At 40.3% G+C, this 23,959-nt stretch overlaps 1 protein-coding gene across 7 annotated transcripts in view; it reads left to right on the top strand.

Annotated features, from left to right (window-relative positions):
- Positions 1-16,592: 16,592 nt before the first annotated feature.
- The window catches only part of LOC133420751 (nuclear factor 1 B-type-like), a 59,590-nt gene continuing 52,223 nt past the window's right edge, over positions 16,593-23,959 (top strand). For 5 of the 7 annotated variants that reach the window (XM_061710545.1, XM_061710542.1, XM_061710543.1 and 2 more), the window contains exons 1-2: positions 17,767-18,296; positions 20,758-21,289. In XM_061710545.1, coding sequence (XP_061566529.1) covers positions 18,270-18,296; positions 20,758-21,289 — 559 coding nt within the window. In that variant the 5' untranslated portion in view covers positions 17,767-18,269. Of the gene's footprint in view, positions 16,740-16,824; positions 16,945-17,766; positions 18,297-20,757; positions 21,290-23,959 lie in introns of those variants that run through there. The other 2 variants (XM_061710540.1, XM_061710541.1) reach the window with 2 other exon arrangements.

Genomic DNA, 23,959 nt, shown 5'->3' with positions numbered 1-23,959 from the left:
GGGGAGAGTGGAGCAGGAGATGGACAGCCAGATTGGTGTGGCGTCTGGGAGTTCTCTGAATTTACTGGTCAATCTACATAAGATGGCTGATACAGGTGGCTGAAATGAGTTTCCTCCATGGGGTGGCTGGACTCTCCCTTGCAGGTGGGATTTGGAGTAGAACGCTTTTACGGTAATATCTGCCGGCTGGCCTGGGAACGCCTCGGTGTCCCGCTGCAGGAGCTAGTGGACGAGGCTGGGGAGAGGGAGGTCTGGGCCTCATTGCTCAGACTGCTTCCCCCACTGCCCCATCTCAGAAAAGCAGAAGTGGATGGATGGATGGATGGATGGATGGATGGATGGATGGATGGATGGATGGATGGATGGATATCCACTCAAGTAAGAATCAAAGTCAGAATGACCTTATTGATCCCTGTGGGGAATTTGCTTTTTGCTACAGTTGCTCCTACAGATGCTGAAGAAACCAAAAACAAGATTACTACACATACGAGATAAAGCAAAAGATATTAACACAGAATATGACATTAAAAGGTACAACATGCACACACACACACACACGTACATATAAACGTATTTTGAGCCATCAACCGATCAGGTAGTAATTAGCTGACAGCTCCTCTCTTCACCCAAGCGTCCAGAACATATGGTCGCAAATTCAATGATACAATTATAAAATCCATCATCTAACTACAACCCAGGGTGTCCTGGTGCTACGTGCACTAATGGACACCCTTATGTTTGAGTTTATAATCAACAAAGTGTGACTAGCACCAACAAAACACCACTCAGGTTTAGAGGACGTTTAGTGACTGAGTGAGCTTTTAAAATGCCATGTATTTTATTGGCTGCCCTGTGAGGGGTGAACATGGGAGTTAAGCTTTTGCAGCCAGCCTCCAGAGGCCAGTGATGGAATTGCAACTTTTCTTTGTCATGCAACTCTCGACAAGGACAATGACAAAAGAAAGTATCTTTTCTTGTTTTAAAATGATGACAAATCTTATAAAATATACTTCGGCAGAAATCACTTGAAGTAATCTCTTTCTGTGTGATGTTGCTCGGATTACTGTTAACGAGTTTTGTTGTCTCCTTTCAGCAACATGATTTTGGTTCAATGAAGTTTAAAGGGAAAGTTTCGTTTTTTACAACCTGGACCGCATCCCGGACAGACAAAACGGTACAAAACGGTACAAAACAGTAAGGACGTCCATCATATTCAAAGTCGTCGTCCACAACCTCAGAATTTGACAAATATTCAGACATGTTTCAAATAACTAACAGTAAACTAACAGTAGCGAACTCCAGCTGTACACAGAGCTGTGTCTGGGATGCGCGCACAGAGATGACGTCATGCAGGTCAGAGGTCTTGTTTACAAACTGATTTCCTTGTTACAAACACAGCCCCAGATGTAGACAACAGGTCCTGGAAGATGCCCAGAAGCAGATGTAGTGATTCATAAAAGAAATGAACGAGTTTCGCGGAAATAATGTGTTATTTAGACGCTGCATCGTCTGTGTCCCGCTGTGCCCCCTTCACTACCATTATATGGAGAAGCGGCTCGCACAAAACTCCTAATATCTTCCGAAGGACTCCAAATGACACCAAACTTTTCTGGGTGAGTATACGACCATAAAAAATGCCAGAAATAAGGTCCAGGTTGTAAAAAACGAAACTTTCCCTTTAAGGAGATTCATCTGTGCATAGCTCGCTTCAGGTCAAGCTACAAGATTGTAGTCCCTGAGATCCAGACTTTAAAGGAGCATGAGGCAGGATTGAGGCAGGATTTATGAAAAAAATTCTTATACGTTTTAAGTTTTCTAGTAATAATGTCAGATGAAGCGTTCCAAACCAAAAAGAATGAGCCCTCTAGTGTATCTCTCCGTTGCCTTGAACAGGCTGTGTGCTGCAAAATGTGCTGCAATTGTGGGGCCAAATTTCCCGCGCTGTCCTGCGGATGTGACGTCAAATGACGCTGCATGCGCGTTCTCCCCGTTCTCCCGTGCCGGCTTCGCTGTTGGCTGCAGTACCCCCAACGGCCGTCGTGGCGAAGGGTGGCGCTAATGAGTCTCATTTCTTAAAAGTAGCCTCATGCTCCTTTAACTGGGGCATTACAATACCTTTGCATTTGAGATCATTGATCTCAGCCAAGCTTTTCCTATTGGACAGATGAATCAAGAATGACAGCTTCTTTTTATAGCCATCTAGAAGCTTCTTTAATGTTTCTGCTGATAATTTCTTGCACCCATCCTTACATCTGAATGCTTTTAAATGTAGGCAGTGATTTTATTCATTCATTCATTAACTTATTTATCTATTTCTTTAACTAATTCAGCTACTATTTTCTTCTAAAAGGATTTTGGATGTTATTTAGGCCAAAAGCTGCCACTAGCCAGTTTGTGACAGTCCCTCTGTTTTGGTGATGGTGAGATGGTGAGAGCCTGATTGCCACAGCTGGCGTCATTTGGTAAGCTGAAACACCTAGTGAAATGACAAGCAAGGTGTGGGGAAAAATATAAATAAATAACCACTTGATTTATGACCAAAGAGGTTGAAGAGCCAGAGCTATGACGTTAGTAGATGTGGGTCTCTGCCCACTCAGCAGACCCTGTTGCCTTGCGTAGTAACCTGGAAGAGCCAACTGTTGAAACAGGGCCGGTGTGTCCCCCTCCCGCGGCAGCACCAACGCCGCCAACACCAGCAGCGGATAGCAGGGAAAAGGTCAGAACTTCTGTGTATGTCCCACCAGAATAACCAGGTTCACTTCAAGTTTGTTCTTCCATGACATTTATTCTGCAGCGACTGAATGAAGCACTCAGCGACTCAGGGTTTGCGGGGGCTTGTCACTGCTTGTCACTGCTCTCCAGTGAAAAAATGACTGCTAGGGTAGTCAAAAAAGTCAACCAACGAACCCTCTAGTTGGTAGAGACACACTGAAGATTTTGGCAAGGGCACTCATTCAACCTCACTTTGATTATGGAGTTCATGTCTGGTATCGTGACACCACTAAGGCTCTGAAAACCAAGCTCCAGACAGCTCAAAACCAACTGATGAGGCTTCTGCTCAATCTTCCATCTAGGGCTCACCTAACAGCAAACCATATGCTCAGCGTGGGATGGCTCCTGGTAGCCGACAGAGTACAGTTTCTTGCATTGATTTTGGTGTACAAGATACATTACACCTCCAAAATACCCTTGTAAATCCCTTGTATAATCAAAGCCTCTACTGCACATCCCGCTGTTCCTTCTGATTATTGTTTCTTGTTTTTGTTTTTGTTTTTTGTTTTGTTTTCTGCTTTTGTTTTGTATTACCTAGCTTATTCTATTTGTCTCATCACCTTTTTAGTTTCTCTCGGTGCAAAATAACAGTAATTTCCCCCTTTTCTTTTTTTTACAATCTTCCCTACAAAGTACTGCTTCTTACCTGTATGTCATTCAATGTTATATGAATTTAAAAAAGGTCTCCAATGTAAACAAGTGTAATGCTTTCTTGGAATAATGCCTTTTAGTTGACTTTGTATCAGCGAATCTGTACTGTCATGAAACTGTACCTGATCCTATGCAATTCTTCTAATAAATTCTTCAATCAATCAATCAAAACCATGAAGATGAGGTACGGAAGCGTTTTCAGACCGTGGTACGCCTCAGCGCTTTGTAAAGGCACCCACTAGGGTGGAAATATACACCTCCGTGGGATCACTCTGAATGTGCAACTACAAAGTGAAGATGTAATGAAGAGGGGATCTCCAATGTGTCTTTGTACCCTCACTTTCACCCAAGACTGTGAAAGTGAGTTACGGTACCGTTGTTTGTGTGGTTCAGGTTTTCCTGAAAGACTCGGCCCCTTGACCTTATGTCTCATGTTATGACGCCTGTTTAAAGTTGATGATAGCATTTTAGATAGTGCCAAAAGCTCACTTATTTGAATCATTGTTAAACATTAAAAAAGTCAATCATCAATCATCGGTTCACCTATAAAACCAAAGGATTTGTTTTAAAAATAATTTTCTGAAAATCCTTAAGAACTGAAAAGCTAGTTTACTGAAGCCTTTCTCTCACTTCTGAAATGAATAGAAATGTGAAATAACTATTAATTACTATAACTAACTTGGTTCCTGATGTTTCACCCATTAAAAGACTCTCATTACCAACTGGCTGGTATAGACCAGCTCAAAAACTCCTTTTGTGGGAGACCCCAGTCCAAAAGGTCCATCTGCAGCCAACCAGATGCAAGATAAATACTAGTAACTCTGCTGAGTGTGGACTCTGACCTGGATCCACCTCTCAGAAGGATTTCCATTCACATCTTGATTGAAAGAGCAGAAGGACTTGTCAACTGATTAAATGTCCATACATGGACAGCTTCAGCAGCTGATCCACCTGAGTTGAACCCTCTATATTAAAGACAACATGAAACAGAGGCAGCTCACGCCTTGTTTCCACTTGCCTTTCATCAATCAGTATGAAAGAGGGAGCACACACTACCAATGACGCACATTTCTTTATGGAAGATTGGGTAATACTAACAATGCTAATGTTGCTAAGATGCAGCGTTCCAACCATAGACTGTATAAACAATGGACAAACCATTAGCTCATGTGACCCATTGGTTTCTGAAGTGCAGCTTTGACTCCTGTTTTTATCAATAAAATCTCATCTCACCTCATTTTATAATTAGAGGCATGGTCTTTTGATTGATGGTGGGGATAATCAATGGCTGGATGTCGTTATTTTTACTAATACTTTTACTACTTAGCGCTTAGCACTGTCTTGACTGAGTGTAGGTTTTAAGAGGTAAAGAAAGTCCTGATCAATTATGTTTTAAAGAGAATGTGTGTAATTGTACTAACAGAATCCCATGACTGGCTGCGGGTTGGCCTGGATGGGTAGTTTAGATTAGCTGCTTGTGCTAACTGAGGGTCGGCTAAATGTAGAGGCCATTTTTTTTTTTTTATATATCTTTTTATTTCACAAAAGAAAGGCAATGACGGTAGGTCTTACAATTTTCTTTTGTGCACGCATGCCTACTCCCACCTACACCCCCCTACGCCCCCCCCAAAAAATGCACAAAAACATAGGCTACACAAAGAATAAATAAATAAAATAGATAAACTGGAAAGAAAAGAAAACAAGTGAGTGAATAAAAATATGGAAAATAACATCAGTTAATAACAATAGGGGCATCAAAAGTCAAATACCTACAGATACATAAGATACATAAAGTAAATGACAGCAATAAAACAGCATTCAGCGGACAATGAAGTTTCTCTAAACCAGAGAATAATGGGAACCAAAATTCTTGAAAAAGATGGCCACGATTATATTTTTCCAAGGTTAGTTTTTCTAATGGTAGAAATGCTGTGAGTTGATCTACGAAAGTCTTATAAGATGGAGGGGAATCGTTCTTCCAAAATAAAAGTATACATTTCTTTGCAAAGTAAGTGATCAAAATTAATATCCTGCATTTTTGTTATCTAGTTGTAAATTATGTTTCATTTAATAAATATAAAATACTGCTTAAATCAAATTTTTTGTCCAGGACTAATTGTGTCTAATTGTGTCTAATTGTGTAAAAGTGTAAGGGAATGAATTGATTTCCAATAACTTTGTAAACAGTCGCATTCCCAGAACATATGCATGAATGTCCCCTCCATCTTTTTACATCTAGGACACTTTGACGAGCTAAATGTAGAGGCCATTTTTGACTATGCAGGTCCGCCGCTCGTCCGGCATGGCTCGGCTGAAGGAGCTGTGAGCCACCGTAGACGACCGTGGATTCTAGTACAGCTAAACAATCGCTTCAAAAACCAAAAGGCAAATAATGCTCCAATAAACACTGGAACTTTGCAATTATGTCAAAGATTACTGAGGTTATGATGAGTACGCTAATGGGTGTATCATATACGTGCTAAAAGCAAGTGGAAACAAGGTGTCAGGGTCATTTATCTGAATGTAGGTCCAGACCGTTTTGGCCTACTTTCACCTGCTGAGCTGCTCAAGGACCTGCAAAAACACAACCACAGCATCTTCTACACCCTAATGAAACTACTTCAATAGAGTATGTGTGATGTAAATATTAACTTTGGCCTGGGTACAGAGTGTGCCAACTGAAAGATTAGATCTGGTGTCACAATCACCTGTTTATCAGAATCGTAGTGTTTAGTCATCATTTTGTAGCGTTGAGAATGATTCTGCATCCCTTATTCTGTGTCATTCCTGCATCAGGACACCTAATATATGTTCTGACCCACTTGCATGCCACTGCTTAATCAAATCTACTGAAATCTGGGTCATCTCTTAAATGTTATTCCTGGTAATCTAAATGCATTCAGTTTCAGTGCGGATAGTCACCTACAGGTTTGTACATTTTATACAGTTTTTCCACATCAATATGAAATCCTCAAATTCTTTTCAGTTTTATGTTGAGGAACCAGCTTGTTGAACGATTTAGACACATTAATAACTTGATAGATAAATAACATGAGTCTAAATTGACAAAATGAAACACTATGTTTGTGTTTTTTTAACAGGACAGCATAGAACCGTTTCTTGTCGGCTGCTGGCTCTCGGGTGCGGCTTGTTTGGTGTACATTATGCAAATATCACGCAAGCATTTCCTGCTACAACGAGACAATGTTTACCTTGTATTAGTTGTTTAAACTATGTCGGCATGTGAGTCTTAAAAAGACAAATGTCTTTCAGAAACACCTTGTGGTAAATATTCTTGAGTCAGACTCCATGAATGTTTGATTTGAACCATGTTTCTCTCTCCTCGACCCCTTTATGAACGCGGCCTTTAGTTCATCCGTCTCCAATCAAACAGCTGTTGTCCTGAAAAGTTTTTAAGTCTCAGTGAAGCGTGCCTAACGTGTGCATGATCCGTGAACATAATCCATGTGTGTTGTCTAAAATGGTTATATGCTTTTAACATACTCAGACCCACACAAGCGCACACATTGTGCCGTCCCGAGCGGCCCCCTGACTAATTGTCCACAGCTCGAGCAAGGTCGTGACATCACAGCGTGATGGAGAGGATGAGATCAGGATTGTTATTTCGTTAATCACAATGACATTTGTGTCCGTCATTCATAGTTCATGTTAACCCACACAGTTTGACTTCACCTTACTCACATTACGGGTCTTAAATGTTACAGAAATGCTTTTGTTAAACATATTAATAGGATCAAATCGTTCCAATTATTGGAATGGAATAACCCATGTCTGAAGCCGGGATTGATTAAGCAAACATTTGTCAGGCTGTGACTTTAAATTAACTGCTTGGATGAGAGTAGAACATCAAAGTTGTTTCAAACGCCTCCATTACGCCTAATGTTCAACATGCAATCTGTTATAAAGGTGTATTTTAATAATGAACATAATGTCACAAAACCCATTAAGTTTTTCTTTTTTTCTTTAATCCTCAAGAAAAAAAAAAAATTTAAATCTAAGGGGCCCAGTTTCAGTTATAGCACTGTGCACGGGTTCGGTTTGGAGTAAATGTGCTCTTAATCTGCTATATTGGTTGGTCCGCTGGACTAATTTGATAAATGACCACCTGCTCTTTTTGTGATCTATGACATCTGGCTGAACAAAAGAAATAATTAGCCACATGCTTGATAAACAACTCTGCTTGGAAGAGTTACATCTCTGCTACGGGCCTGTTTACCTGTCTAGGACTGGAGTTAGTGGCTTGGCGTGCTCTTTTTCCATTTTGCCAAGCCTAGACACGGATTAAGTCTACGCTCACAGTTTATTACTGGATCACTAATCTTGGTGCGCATGATTATTTTTAGATTTCTACCCATATGGGTCGCATACCCTGCAATGATGAGTATCGCCCCCTAGAACCCAATATTTGGGGCTTTTTTTCTTTTCTTGTTTTTTTACAGGTAAAGATCCCACATCCTGGTTCAACATTTGGGAATTTCCCATTTTCTGTGTCCATATAAGGCAAACAAAAGCATCCAAACATCTTCTTAAATGTTGAAATCAAAAATGTAACCTTTGTTTACTTTCTTATTACACACAAACACCAATAATTGTATTTTATACAAAGAAAAAGAAAGGATTTGCTAGGTCTCAGCGAGGCCCTTTCGTGGCCCACCAGTGGCAGGTGTCCACTGACTTCCTCCATTTCCTTTCTGAACATGGAGGTATTGATTCGTCTATTGATTTTCAAATCATCTGTCATTGTCGAAAGTAGAAATCCAATTAAAAGTTGAACTTAAAACAGTTAATCCACTCAAGACGAGGAAATGTATCGATTTTCGCCTCAAAATCAATAGGATGCGCGCTGCTCTCACATGTCGGCTGAGTATTTTCCTTTCTCCAAAAGAATGAGGCACACTTAGCTGCAGCTAAATAGAGTGTATGAATGGGCTTTGCTGTGATAAGCTACTTTTTAATAAACCCCCCAAAAAAACAATTTTTTCCACCTGAAGAAAACATCCCATGTGAGAACACGTGTGCTGTATTTTTCTTCATTTTTGTTTGGCTTTCGCAGATTCTTCTGCTTTAGTAATAATAATGATCTTTTCAAACTTATAGTTTAATTTTCATCAACTAATAATAATAATAACTTGCATTTACTACTACTTATTCAGGTTTGGGTCATGGGGAGTCCCAGAGTCTCTCTCCCTAATGCATCTGTTGGGATATGTAATCTCTCCGCTGTGTCTTGGTTCTTCCCCGGGGCCTCCGCCCTATCGGACAGACCCAAAACACCTCTCTGGGAGGTGTCCGGGGAGTATCCGGCCAGATGCCTGAACCCATTTAACCGGCTCCTCTTGATGTGAAGGAGCAGAGATTTTAATCAAAGTTCCTCCCGAATGGTACAGCTCTTCACCCAGTCTCCATCGAGTTCAAATGTTTAAAGCTCTTACAGGATATGGTTGCGTATTTGAGAAATGTGGCCAATTATTCAAGTGAACGTGAGGCCTTGCTATGAAAACACGGAGGGAAATATGTTGTGCCAGATTACGAGACACTCCATATGGACCATATATGTCATCCATTGACTTAATAACCTACAATTAGTCAAAGTACGAGTTGAGTTTCTGCTTAGGGTCAGACACACAACGGAGGAATTTTTAATAAATCTCTTACGAACCCTCAAAGCAGAGATTTGGGAGGAGCGGTGCTATATAAAGATAGACACAGACAGACACGAAACTTTCACCGGAAAATAGACAAATGCTGTTTTATTTTTACAGCTGAAAATGACAAAGTAGGATGTCTCCGTAAGAAGTCATGAAGAATTTCCTTGAGTGAATTGTGAAGTAAATCACCGCCTGTGCGATAAAAAAACGTGTTGTTCTTTTTAAAGGACCCTGCCTCCAGATTTCCTCAGATACACTTTAACTTCAACTTTATTCATATTTAGAACACAAATCCAATTTAACCTGCTTTCCAGAATAATGCAAGGATAAAATAAGAAAAAAACAGTAATATATGAAGAAGGAAATTAGGTACAACAGTAAAAACTATGGAAACGTGTAAAAAAAAACGGGCAATTTCAAATCATCAAGCAACCTAGCATGCATGTTTTTGGACTGTGGGAGGAAACCGTAGTAGCTGGAGGAAACCCATGCGAGCACGGGGAGAACATGCAAACTCCACACAGAAAGACCCCACCTGACCCAGGAGTCGAACCAGGAACCTTCTTGCTGTCAGGCAACAGCAAAGTATTTACCGGTAAGATGATATTAAAATTATATACTGCTAAAATAGCATTTATGCATTTATGCAATAAATAAAAGAATTAGTTTTTCTGCATGAAATTTGGATAAGATGCCCCTAATTTTTGTAATATTACAAAAAAGAAAGTAAGGAATTTTAAAACTACAGTAAATGATGTAGGAACATATGTGAGTCGATGCACGTTATAAATTTTAATATTTAATTAATTTATTCCAGACTCAAAGTGGAAGTGAGGAGTCAGATTTTTCCATTGATGTGAAATCTACTAATAAGCTCTTTCAGGGAGTGATATTGAAATAGTTTTTTGTTTTCCAGCTCATATTCTTGGCGATGATTTGAGCAATGTAGAGAATTTTATTGGAGCTGTTAATCTAATGATGGAAATACCAGTTAAATGTGATTTATACCCCTCAAAGCAGCAGCATCAAAGCAGCATCCTTGTGTCCCTTCCAGTTCCAGGAGACACAAGTTGTTTCTCAAAGCCAGTTTGGAGGCCATCATGATATGTGACTTGCGATAAAATACATCTTTATTGTCATTGTCACTTTTTTTAAAGAAAAGAACAACAAAATTAAAAGACGGATTGTTGTCAAAGATAACTCAAGATTCCTCACAAAAGTAATGCCATGAAATCATTAGATAGACAATCTTTAAGGTTTGTTTTTCTTTCTTTTTTGGACAAAAATAATTAATAATTACTAAAATAATTACTTATAATTACTATTACTTAATACTTACTGTTTTAATTTAATTTTAAAGGTATCCATACTTTTATAGCTTTGAGAGAGCCATGGAGCCTTTTCTACTCATTAGTATCAATGGATGATACTAATTAGATATAAATGGAGGTGAGTGTCATTGACAAAACAGTCAAAATTAAAGTCATGATTTCTAATTACGTTAACTAACAGAATCTTATATTGAATAAATAAAACTGGTTAATAAATAAAATGGCTAACTCTCCGGTGTTTTGAGGACGCAGCATTGACATTTAAACACTGATATCTGTCAGTTAAACGTGACTTTAACGAGCTCAAAGCCGCAGCCTTGATCCAAAATAACATGAAGTAATAAAAAATTTTGATCAATAATGTCAAAGGCAGCACTTTATTTATTATTTATTTTTTATTATTTTTTATTATTATCTTTGGAGGTATTCATGTACTTATGAAATAAGAATGGAAATAAGGATTTGTGAAAATAGGAATTTTGGCTAATACATAAAGGATAGTGAAGTGTAAGGGATGTATAGGGGAGGGAGGTAACAGGGGGGTTAGAAGGTATTTAAAGGCATGTTAGGCCTCTCTTTGCTTTGTTTGTGTTTGTTGTTTAGATATGTCCTTTTAATATTTTCTTTTTGGTTTCGTGTATATGTTGAGGTTGGTGTCTGTCTATATATGTATATTAGTTGTTGGTTTTTGTCTGTTATTGTTATACTGAACATCACTATGGTGTTGCACATAGAAAAATAAAGTGTAAAAAAAAAAACAAAAAAAAAAAACAAAGGCAGCACTGAGGTCCAACAAGGCCAGTACAGGGACATGGCCATTTTTAGCGGCAACAAAGCTCTTTCAGTACTTCGATGTACTACTACTAAATCCTTTCTGAAATTCTGATGTCGGTACATTTTTTGTTGCAGTGCAAATACATACAAACATGAACTATTTTCCTCTCAGATTTGTTTAGTTGTTTAGTTTTACGAACATGAAGCATTAACCAAGACTTCACATTTGTAGCATTTCGTCCCTCAGAAGGATATTCAGCATGAACCTTTTCACTGTCGTGAGCTGACATTTGCCCTCCATGATTACCGCCGACGGTCTCATTGTTCTCTCTGTTTAAGTCCCAGTTCCATTAAAGTGGCTGCTAATTAGGCTTCTAATTCATAATTCATTAAAGTCAGGTGTGTTTAAAAGGTCAACTGTGAGCAGGTACTTATGGAGCAGCTATAGAGAGCAATCAACTGTGAGACATGCTGACTAGTCATTATGACTCCACAGTTTTGAGTGTGTGTGAACTCTGAATTATGCTAAAAAAGAGACAATGTAATCAAATTTGAAAGCTCTTTAAATTTTGTATGCGTCATCTTTGTTTTCCGCCTCGTCTGTTTGTTGTTAATAACTCAAAGTTACTGTTGCTACGTCCACCCACCAACCCCGTGGGGACATCCAGCTGCCGTCGAGTGGCCTCGGCGAGGAGGATTGGAATGTGGCGGGACAGAAAAGGTCTTTTCAACTGGGATTCAGATAACATTTACATGGACATGCCAAGAGCTTTAATTTATGGGTCAAAAAACCCCAGCCCACCATGCCCGAGTCTGAGGGGAACATTAATCCAACAGGTCTCCGGTGACTTGTTACTCATAGCTACCTTTTTTAGGTCGTAAAGCGAGGCACCTTTGGGAGAACGCAATCATTTATAGGGACATTTGTTAACAATTTAGACTAAAATAATCATGGGGGTGGATTCCTTTTATTCCCCAAATGCAAAAGTTGAAGGGATTTTTTTCCCCCTGAGCATTTCAGTGGCACAAAGATGACACACAATGATTGATTTAATTCTAGGGAATGTACTTTTGTGTACAAAATGTTTAAAAAAAGTCATTTTTACTGTATATTAACAGTACAATTGCACTTTTTGTAGAAAAGGTGTAAGGGGGGAAGAGGGGGGAGCAGGCGGAGGAGGAGGTTAGTTTAGGAAGGGGGATGGAGATGGTTACGGGGTCAGGGTACTTGTAATTACAACAGTCAGGTTCAAGTCACTGGTCAAGCTGTTGCTGATTTTTTTTTTTTTTTTGTAATTTCCCATGATGCAACATTGCCAAGGACTGGCCTACATGTGGCACAGCATGCCTCCACTGATGCCCCTTTGATTAGCTGTGTTGTCTTGCGGCGGGCTGCATCCGGACAGGACAGTGATGGCTGGGAAGCTGACGGAGAGATCCATTAAATGGCAGCTTTGTTATGACATATCAGCCCGGACGTGGTGGATGGTAAGTGCAGCGCTCCTAGTTCTGCCCACGTGAAATGTGGAAATGCTGTCCTGTCTGTCTGTCTTTTTTTTTTTTTTTTACATCTTCAGCTCAAGTCAAGATTGATTGACAGGTGTGTGTGGAAGTGATGAATATTGCTGGAAAGAAAGAAAAAAACTGTGCTTGCAGTAACTATAATATCAAGTTTCTCTTACTGACTTGATTTAAAGAACAATTTTAAGGACCGTCCTTGGCACTAAATTACGTTTAATGATTAAAAGTCATCCCTTCAACTCAGATTTTAACTTTAAGTGGCTGCAGAAGCGAGGATTTTAAATACGGGGACGGAACAAAATGCCTGGCAATAATAATGTTATCTTTTAATGGAGACAAATAAGCAAAGAGTGGATTGGTCCTGCCTGAAGAGTAAGTGTTCCTCAAGTGCACCTCTCTGTTCGCCCTCCGCGGTGTTAATTTAATGTTGGACAAAGAGCCCTTGTCCAGCCCGCGCCTTTCCCATGCCGGAGAGGCAACAACACAGGCTGACATTTCTTTCTGAATATTTATTTTCTTGTCCGACTACAGGCAAGCTTTTATTGTGCCCCATCTCCGGAGTCTAAGGGAAGGATTGTTTGTCTGTTTTGATGTTTACAAGCTCAAAGAAATTCCCCTGTCTGCCTCAGAGTCTCTTGCTGTTTTTCTTCTCCTTCATTATGTCCTGTTACCAGATGTACTATAATAAGTGATGTGCATTTAACGCCTGACATATGAAATTACAGACAAAAACATTTTTTATCATTATGAATACATTAAGTACGTATTTCTCTTTTTTCTTTTGTTTTAATACATTTTTGCTTTGTGTAAAACTAAAAAAACAAACTCTTTTTATACAAAGGACTCAGAAATTATGTATCAAATATGATACTTCCAGCATTATAGGGTTAATTATATATATATATATATATATATATATATATACATACACACACACACAAATCCTGAAGCCCTTGTAATTTACCTTTTTTAACGGTCGCTGTTTAAAAAGACAAGAATATTGGTGGTATTTATGAATGAATCAGGTGTTTTAGGAGATTAGATAGTTAGTGATACCAGGAACAAGAATTATTTATAATTGATTCCCCAAAAAGTCAAGACTTTATGTACAAAGTGAATGAAAAGTAGATTGCAACAAATCAAAAATCCTGTATTTCATTGACAGCAGCACAGAGGCAAGGTAATAAATGCCGAACATGAGACATTTTATTGTTCTTTAAAAGAAAGGATGCTTGATCATTTTCAATTTGGATAAGTCAACATATTTGAAGATAGTTAAGTTTTAACCTGTTGCATTATCTCCTCTTGCAGTACTTTTGTTAGTCTTCAAGAACTGAAGGAACCTGCTGTAGTTTAAAAGTAGGATGAGTTTTGTAGTTCAGGGCCTGATTGGTTGTATGATTTAGCTTTATGAAGGTCCAGATGTCTTCAGTGGGCTGCAGGGTTGAACAGCAGGACAGTCTAACAGCCCGACTCTGAGACAAGAGCGGTGTCTGTCTGTCTGTCTGGCAGCGAGCGATGATGTCTTTTAAGGCAGGCGGTGTCTGTCCCTGTCCCAGTTTTCAACTTTTCTCCAGCTCATTTTAAATGAGGGAGCTTGAGTGTCTTTATTTTCCTTTCATGGCAGTTTCATGTTGCATTTGAGGATACAGCAAAATGTTGTCCACTGACAGTGAAAATACAATACAATATATTGATTTTCTTTTTTCAGTGCAGCATATTTTCAGTAGCATCTAAAAACCGTACATCTGACAACCAGAATCATGTTTTAAACACAATTTTTCTGTGTTAAAAGGGTAAATATATAATAAATATATAATAATAAAAAAAATAAAAAAACATTTTTATTTTTGCCATCAATATCAGCACCACTGGGGTGACATCCCATAATGGAATAAGAAGGAGATCATTTGAGTCCTGCTAATTATTTATATATTCTATTCTAAGAACAACAGGTTATGTATTTACAAGGGGAAAATTTTAAGAAATAATAGAATAAAAATGTACAAATGATAAATCATGACACAATTCTACGTAGCTACATTTGTCTTCAATGCTTTTAATTAAACAAGTGAAAAAAATATGTTAACAAAGGTTCAATCTTTTATTTTTTAAGGTGAACATGATGCAAGGAAAAACAACACGTAATTTCTCTGGTACTGACTGTAAATACCTCTTGAACAGCTCCACCCTCTAACGTGACACCTGCACACCTCACACACATCACATGCTGGTCCTCGTGGAGGAGCCTGAGCAGTTCCGCTTGTGGCCACATGGTGGCGGTATATCCACGTAAAGAGAATGTGGGGGCTCAGCTGGCTGCGTGGAGCTAAACTAAATAAAACCTATTTGTGTGATAATGATCCATTGTATTCAATTTTAAACATAATTGAGGAGCAAAATTATTTAAATCTTAAAAAAACAAACCAACAACATTATTTTGAACGTTATTCATTATTCCTAATATGACTGGATGCCATGAGCTTTATATGTGTATTTATTTTGTATTATTACTTCTTAAATGTACATGACACTGACTGCATGTAGAGGAGCCGCATGGCCACAATGACATTATCGGATATAGTAAACAATGATGTGTTGTCATGGCAACAAATCTGTTCTGACACCTCCCATTCAGGCCATGCAATCCAATTTTCTGCAGCTGTTGTAGATATGATGAGCAGTATATGCTAATGGACATCAATTCAAAGCTTTTTCATTGCAAGGTTAACCCTTTTGAATTATCTATGAGCCGGTTACACAGTTAACTGCATTATCAGTTCCTCAAACACCACTTATCACAAATCCCACAAGCGCACATATGTTGGGATGCTTGCACACACTAACTGGTGATTTCTGTTCAGTTTCTCTAATCCTAATAATGGAAAATGTGTAAAACTCCAACTTTACTCTACTTCCTGTAGACCTGAGGTCTGCTCAAACTGTTTTCTCCTTTAAATCAGGGTTAAAAACATTACTGTTTACTGAAGCGTACTCTTAAATTAAATACTTACCTGATGTACTCTACTGCCTTTACTTTTTAACAATGTGCTTTTAATTATTTTACCTCCTTTTCTTATCATTTTTTTCATTGTATTTGTTATTTACTGTTTAATTGTGTCTTGCTGCTTTTAATGTTGATGTAAAGCACTTTGAATTACCTTGTGTTGAATTGTGCTATAAACTTGCCTTGCCTTTAAGAATGGTACCACAATAAAAGCATCTAACTTGTTTTTACAATAGTTTTAAAGAGGTTAGAAAATAAATCCTCTATAGGTCATTTGTTGAGTCCTGCAGGGAAAAATTAATGATACTGTAGTTGGATAATTGCAGAGACTCAATTATAATCATAAATTCTATTTTACCGCAGTATATTGCCCTCAATCATCACTTAGTGACCACATTCCTGTTCAGGCTGGCTGTGGTGTCAAACCCCAAACAGTACGTCAGAGAAGCGGAAGTGAGGGGCCCAGGGAGCAGAGTCCCGGGGCCCCTGCAGCTGACCAATGGGAGGCAAGAATATAACCCCTATTGCAAAACGGACCTGTGTGAAGTTTCAGACAAACCACCAGGAGGCACCTCGGAAACACGGGATGCTCCTTTCATAATAAGGCATACCTTAAGAAGAAAGGCACAAATTTAGTTGTAAAAGCTGCACGAACAAGACATTTATCCGACTTTTATTTACTTTAATAAAAGCGTCACATTTACAGTGCGGTAGTTTACAGTTGGCAGCGGTGATATTAACAGAGTGCGTCAGACGAATGTGGTTTTATTTTGAAAGTGAGCGGAAGCGGCGGCGTTGGTTTCGCGCGGCGCTTGACGGCGCCGCGGTGGAGCTGGCGGCGGCGCGCAGCCAGACAGTGAAAGTGAAGGCGGAGACCAGCCCAGTGTCGAAAACTCAGCCTCTTCTGGATCCCGTTCAACGACCCCACAAAACGATCCAAAAAAGTAAGATTTGAACAGGAAGGAAGAGCAGAAAAAATAGAGGGAGAAGAGAAAAAAAAGGAAAAACCGGGAGGTGCTCCTAACTTCTTTTCACCGCTTTCTGCCAGGAATTGTCTTCCGGTGTTGACTTTTTTTGCCTTTTTTTTTCTTTTTGCAAGCACTGCAAGAGAAACCCCTCCAAAAGCACAAAGTTGGGCGTGAGAAATGTGAATCTACCGGCTTGTGTGTTTCAACCAGACTCCAGGATTCCCTATTAATCCATGCAGTACAGTGCAATGGTACGTGGACGTGGGTGATTATTATTATCATCATTGTTGCTGTTATTCTCATTACTGCTTTCAAATGTTGTCATCATGCATTTTTCTGTGGCGATAAGGGGGTGAAGTGTGGAGAAGTGGTAAAAAAAAAAAAGAAGAAATGCCCTGAACTTGGCGCAGATCGTCCGTGCGTGTTGTCATTCCCATTCCCACTAATAATCTAATGAACTCTGCGTGGGCTGACAGCTCCGCCGGACACGCGGGGAAACAGTTGAACCAGCAATGCAACAAGAAAAACGTTTAAAAATGAAATATAAAATCAAAATAAAAGAAGACAAATCCACAATGAGCACGCATTAAAATTTAAATACTTTCCCATAAGGTTTTATTTGGAAAAAACAACAAAAACAAAACACCTTCTGTTATAACGTCTCGTTTTACCTTTTGTTTGTCGGACAAAGCAGGCAACACTGTAGTAAACAATCAAATTAATTAATTATTAATCTCTTTAAGGGGTCTTTGAAAGTTTAATAAAATATCTCCACCCTTTTTATTATTTTCAAGAGTGTTTTCAAGGGGAGGAAAAAAATGAAAAAAAAAATCAAGTCGGATGAATTTGTGGTCCAAAGTCCTGCAAGCTCATAAAATAATTGAGCAGAAGTGAGAGGAGTAAATGAATAGTGGGAATCCGTGAAGGTGCTGCTGGTGCTGGTGGGATGGGGGGGTGGCGTTAGCAGGAGGAGGAGGAGGAGGAGGAGAGGAGGAGGAGTGTGACTGTGTAATTACGTGGGTGAAGGGGGGAAAAAAAGGAAGAGAGAGGAAAAAGTTGGGTCTGATTTGCTGGAATCGCGCAGGACTCGGAAGGTGCAGCGGGTTGCATGTGAAGTTGCGTCTGAAGCGGCGGATCCTCTCACTCGTCCTGCGGCCAGCGCTCTTATGAGACTCCGGCGCGCCCGAGACGCGCGGCACAGCAGACCCGAGCACAGCAGAGCAGACACCTCCAGTCGGACCGGAGCCCGCACTTTGCATTTTGCATGCCAAAAATAAAAACTTAACCTCTCCTGCATAAAAAAAACAAACAGAAAAAAAATCAACCCTCTTTTTTTTTTTTTTTTTTTTGGTAATTTGCAATTTTTTTCTTCCCTCTCCGCGGTGACGACAATCGTTGGATCTCAAGAATTCATCCATGGATATCCTCGGATAATTCCTTGCTTGTTTCACGCGGATATCTGCCCCCCCGCCCCCCAGCACGGTCTTGCATGGTGCACGTCGGTCCGGGAATGGCGCGATGAAGTGATCAGAGGAACTAGTCCAAGTGCAACCGCTCTGTGTGCAGCCGTCTCGTCATGTATTCCCCGATTTGTCTAACTCAGGTACTGGTGTCCGTTTTGTGTACCTTTTTTTTTTTTTAATTCAACCGCATTTTTTATTTATTTATTTATCTATTGATTTATTTGTTTATTTGCATGGCTGTGTCGTGGAGTTGAACACGAGAGACGGGACAGAAAGTTCTCAGCGTGCGCCGGGAATGTGCAGCTTCAGCTCTGCGTGGGAACCGCTTTAGTCATTCCCCAAAAAAATACATCATAGTAACACAGATTTCACTCCTCAGTGAGAATACAAACCAGTTATTTATTTATTTTACCTTGAACTAAAAAAAAGAACACATTTATTCTGCAGCGTCGTTATATTTTCATCCTCTCATGCCCAACAGGCGCTGGAAGTGGACATCCTCATGTATTCTGCGTGTGCGTAAAGTTATGCGTAAAGATAATTTTTTGGAAAAACTTAGCAAGACTTTTGATCATCCTCTATGATTTCCAGAGGCATGGCCATTTTCTCACGTGTTTAATTAGATTATTTGCGTCCTCCAGCAGCCTGTCACGCACTTCCAGGCCTTCTTGAGCTGAGTTTTTTTTTTTTGTATATTTCTTTTCTCCTCCAAATGTATATATATTTTTATTTAGAGTCATGCCCTTATACTTAAAGGGAAGTGGGGCTGGAAGGAGATAAAGCCACTTTCACCACAGGGAAGATCAAAGGCGTGATAAGGTTGATTCAGTGGCTGGACAGAGTAGCTGACTGTTTTGGCTGACTCAGTTTTACTGTTTATATTTTACTTGGCATAAGTAAGTGATTGACTGAGATGTGGTTTAGTTTGTGCTTAAGAGGATTGTGCTTTTATGGGCCGAGCTGAAGTGCACCATGCAGGCCTCGGCCAAGTCATTTATCTTTAAATGCATTTGGCTTTTGAGAGTGCTTAAAAAGAAAACAAAAATTAACAGAAAAATTTGTTGTTTTTTAGGGGTATTTTTTTAACAGTATAGTTAATGTAAAACCGATTTCAGAGCACACCGGACAGGATTTCAAGTTTTTGTCTTTTAACTCTGGTGCTTTGCAGCAAGGAGGCTGCACTGAAATAAGATTTGATTATTGTTTTATTGCCACTAAATGATAAAACGACTCACGCCGACAGCATCGGCTCCATCTAAACACTGCACGCTGCAGCTTTTTAAAGTTTGTGTAATATTATAAATGTGCCGTTTCAGTGCTGGGGAGCCGAGTTGTGCTGGCCCCGTGCAGCTCGGACCAGAAACGTGGCTGTCTCAGAGAAGCACCAGCGGCAGGCGCAGTCTAAGGACTGGATTTCTGTGGTTTCCTCTCGCCTGCGTTGCCCGACTGCTTTCAGAAAGAACAATGTGCGGTTTAACTTGTCAAAAGTCTGCTCAAAAGGGAGCTGCTTATGCTTATTAGATGTGACACTTTAATGACCTGAAAGAAAGATAATTCAGTATTTCCACCTCTCGTTTTGGAGGAACCGCAATTTGTGGCGATTCCCAAATCGCTCAGACCATCTTCTGCATTCCTGCACCTATGAGAGCAATCATTAATGGATTAATTATTTATTTATTATTGTTATTTAATATAGTATTATTAGTGTAAAAACCTGCTGGCTGCTGGGTTCGTAAAAGGTTTCTTTTTTTGTTTTCAGAGAGAAGGAAGGGAAATACTGTCAAATGCAAAAGTTGTGCAAAGTTTGTCATCTTTCAGTTTGCAGTTAAAGATAAAAGTGGTATCAGTTGTGCCGCCTAATAATTCAAATATAATAAATAAAAAACACACACAATTCCACTTATAAATCAGAATATGTTATATGGAAACAATTTATTGGGAAAGGTAACTTTACAAATTGCTCCTTTAAATTGTAAAACTGTGACTTCAACGTAAGTTTTTTTGAATATCACAGTCTAATCTGGAGTTTTCGTTCATGAAGCCTTTTCTTCCTTTTCCCAAAAAGACAAACTTCTATTCCCGAGTCCCAAATCAGATCTTTTCAAATCCTTTCACGCTGTTGCATCATTTTCATTCTGTCTCGCTGGTGTCACGTCTGCTTTGGTGGGAATCTTCCCGGGTTTCTGTTTTTGTGAACTCCGTTGTTCCGAACTCCGAGTTCGGCCGCTGAACGTGGACGGTTTTGACGAGCGCGAAGGGTGCAGGATCTCTGCAGCAGCACAGAGGTCCGGCCCTCGGCACGCTCGGGGGAAATAATAGCCGAGCCGCGAGTGCATTCAGCCACCCAGCTTTGGGTCATTGTGCTGCTGGCAGCTGACATAAACTGTGAAATTTCCTTTTCATACCTGCAGCATGTCCGGAAACATCTAGGATGGTACGAGAGGTGACTGCCAATCAAAAACATGTGGCTCGTTTTATTTGTCCCCATGACTTTCTTTTCAGTTTGTTGAATAAACTCCTATTTGTTCTCCACCTCACATCAGATGAGTTTCTCATTACGTCTCTCTCTCTCTCCCCCTCTCTATCCCTTGGATGCTCCAGGATGAATTTCATCCCTTCATCGAGGCACTTCTCCCTCACGTCCGTGCCATCGCCTACACGTGGTTCAACCTCCAGGCCAGAAAACGCAAGTACTTCAAGAAGCACGAGAAGCGGATGTCCAAGGACGAGGAGCGCGCGGTCAAGGACGAGCTTCTCAGCGAGAAGCCCGAGGTGAAGCAGAAATGGGCGTCCAGGCTGCTGGCCAAGCTGCGCAAGGACATTCGGCAGGAGTACCGGGAGGACTTCGTCCTCAGCGTGACGGGCAAGAAGCCCCCGTGCTGCGTGCTGTCCAACCCGGACCAGAAGGGCAAGATCCGCCGGATCGACTGCTTGCGGCAGGCCGACAAGGTTTGGCGCCTGGACCTGGTGATGGTCATCCTCTTCAAAGGCATCCCCCTGGAAAGTACGGACGGCGAGCGCCTTGTCAAGTCTCCACATTGCACCAACCCAGCACTTTGTGTCCAGCCACACCACATAACAGTATCGGTCAAGGAGCTGGACTTGTTTCTAGCCTACTATGTCCAGGACCAAGGTAGGTTGGGCACAGTACGCGCACATGTGTGTGTGTGTGTGTGTGTGTGTGTGTGTGTGTGTGTGTGTGTGTGTGTGTGTGTGGTTGTTTCTCACGTGTGAACGATGGCTCTGCAGGGTCAGGGGTCACACGTGTTACTTTTTGGCAGCCTCACTGGAGTCTGGCTGAAGTGGCGGCCCACGTCTGCCAGACAAATAAACCTCAGAAATGCGAGCACCAGCACTGTATAAACACTTTAATGTATTTTCTTATTTATTTATTTCTCTCTCTTTTTTTTTTTTTTTTTCAAGCGAGGCTCATTACGAACGCAGAAGAAAATGTGTTTTCAATATGAAATATTTTTAAACTGTGGCTGTTCTCAGCTGAGCTTCGGCAGCAGCTCCTGCTCGTGCTCGGTAATTAGTCAGTCGCTGCAACTTTGACAGGATGTGTTTTACCTTGTACACACACACACACACACACACACACACACACACACACACACACACACACACACACACACACAAACACACACACACACACACACACACACACACACACTAGAAATTAAATAGTGTCGCCTAAATTCGACCAAAGCCAGCGTTAGTTTATTTTTCTGAAGCAGTAAATCAATACCAAAGGATTCCCATTAAGTCCTCAATATTCCTCTTTACCCTTTAAACATATATATTTTTCACTTTTTAAGCAGAAGTTAACCCTCAGTTTCTGTCCTATTATATTATTTGTAATTCTACACAATTGTTTTCAATTAAACAGAATAACCTCGGTAAGATTGTTACTTTAAATCATAATTTGAAGTTCTCTCTTATTTCCAAACCTGTATTTGGTGAACTCATGAGAAACTCCTGAAAACCTGGTTCAGGATGAGGAAAAAAGCCCTTTTTATAAACTAATCCATGAAGACTGAGTCATGTTTTTTTTTTTCATGTTTTTTTTGGGCTGTTTTAAATAGATGAGACCAGCCAGTTGCCAAATAGTGGAGCAGGTTTTTTTTTTTTTTACATATCTAATAATCAAGTGCAGTATTTAAAATTTTTTTTTTTTATGTTTTCAAAGTTCATTCAGGAGCTAGTGCACCCCGAGAAAATTGTGGCATTTAGTGAACTATTTGGGATCAGTTTCAGTGGATAAAATTTCAATAATACAATTTCTTTATTTCATAGGAAATTCCCTGCCAAAAAAAGAGCTTTGAGCTTTTTGTATTATTTTAGATAGATGTTGTACATGTCCTGACCCCGGGAGTTAGTAGTATTTCTCTTGCTTGTTTTTAATCTTAACTTCGGCACCAGAATAATCCCAGCACCTTTTAAAAAAAAAACAAAAACAAACCAAACAAACCAAAACAAAACAGCTAAAAAAAAAAAGAAAAAAAGATGTCGGTCCTCACGTCTCTTCAGAGCGCTTCCCTCTCAGATCTGCTGACACCGCAGGAATCCCGCTGTCAGCGTCGCACGTACAAATTCCCATGAATTAAAAGTGGTGCAGCAATGCACTTCTATTCAGAGTAGGGGGGGGGGTTGAAGAAGAAAAAAACAAAAAAAAACTAGTGGTGTAGCTAGCTCATTATGATCAAACCCTGAGCGCCATTTTGTGCCTGATAAGTGCCAGGGAAAGCAGAAGGCACGGACCGAGACAATCATGGTTGCCACTGGCACCGGGGTTGGCATCACAGCCTCTTTTGTGTCTTTTGTGGGATGCCCCTGCTTCTCCGGCACTGCATCTGCTGCATTTCTAGCCACCCGGTGCCAACAGCAGAAGAGCACTTTAGTACTTTCTGCATAATCTGGCATTTAAATGATAAGCGGACGCTTGTGTTGCACATTAGGTGCAGTGTTTTAAAGGCTATTATTTTACTTAAATGTGTCTGCTCGGAGCGGAGGAGCTTTATAATGTTTTGTTTCAGTCTTGAATGCGTTAGCTATGATTTAACGAGGCTCGGTGGATGGGAGCGGCTACCGAGGCCATTGTCCACCAATTTTCACTCGATTGAAACTTTTGGCAAACGCAAAATAACGTTTTCTTTTATTTTCTTCTTTAACCCAAGGGATCACAGGGAGCTCGCTTTAATTTTCTTCTCCCACCCCCCCTCTACGTCCTTTTTTCTTTAAGTTACCGAGCGGTGCACCCGAAACTCCAGACAATGCAGCCATGTTGTGGGCAGCGTGCAGCGCGGCGCCATTTTGTTTGTGCCCGGTGCCAGGGAGGCAGGCACATCACCGGCGATGGTTGTTAGAGGTTCGCAGGTTGGCATCAAACCCTCTTTGTCTGCCTGCAGCGTGCCTTTGATTCGTCGGTTGGCATCCGCAATGCAGTGGGCACGTTGGAAAGTTTGTTAGACGGTCGCCGAATGGAAGCCGCTCTGCCTTTTGTTCTGCTGCGACGGCACGAAGCGGACCGACGTGGAATCGAGCACAAAGAAAAATTAGCAAATCGGCTTTTGCCTGGAACACAACCTTCGTATTTGTGTGTGTGTGGGGGGGGTGGACGGGGGTGTGTGGAAAAAGTGCCGCTTTTAATATTAATCTGGTGTTCTCAGTAATTATTTAGCTGTTATTATTTATTCAATTATTTGAGTCGCCCCTAAAAAAAATATATATAAATAAATAAAATTCAAATTGCATGTGATGGGCTTTGATCCCCCCGGCGGGTTTCTGCCTGAGAAAGTTTGGA

The sequence above is a fragment of the Cololabis saira genome, chromosome 20 (genome assembly GCF_033807715.1).
Source record: "Cololabis saira isolate AMF1-May2022 chromosome 20, fColSai1.1, whole genome shotgun sequence".
Taxonomy (NCBI): domain Eukaryota; kingdom Metazoa; phylum Chordata; class Actinopteri; order Beloniformes; family Belonidae; genus Cololabis; species Cololabis saira.
Note: the sequence above shows the minus strand (reverse complement) of the source record. Positions and strands in the feature narration are given on the sequence as shown.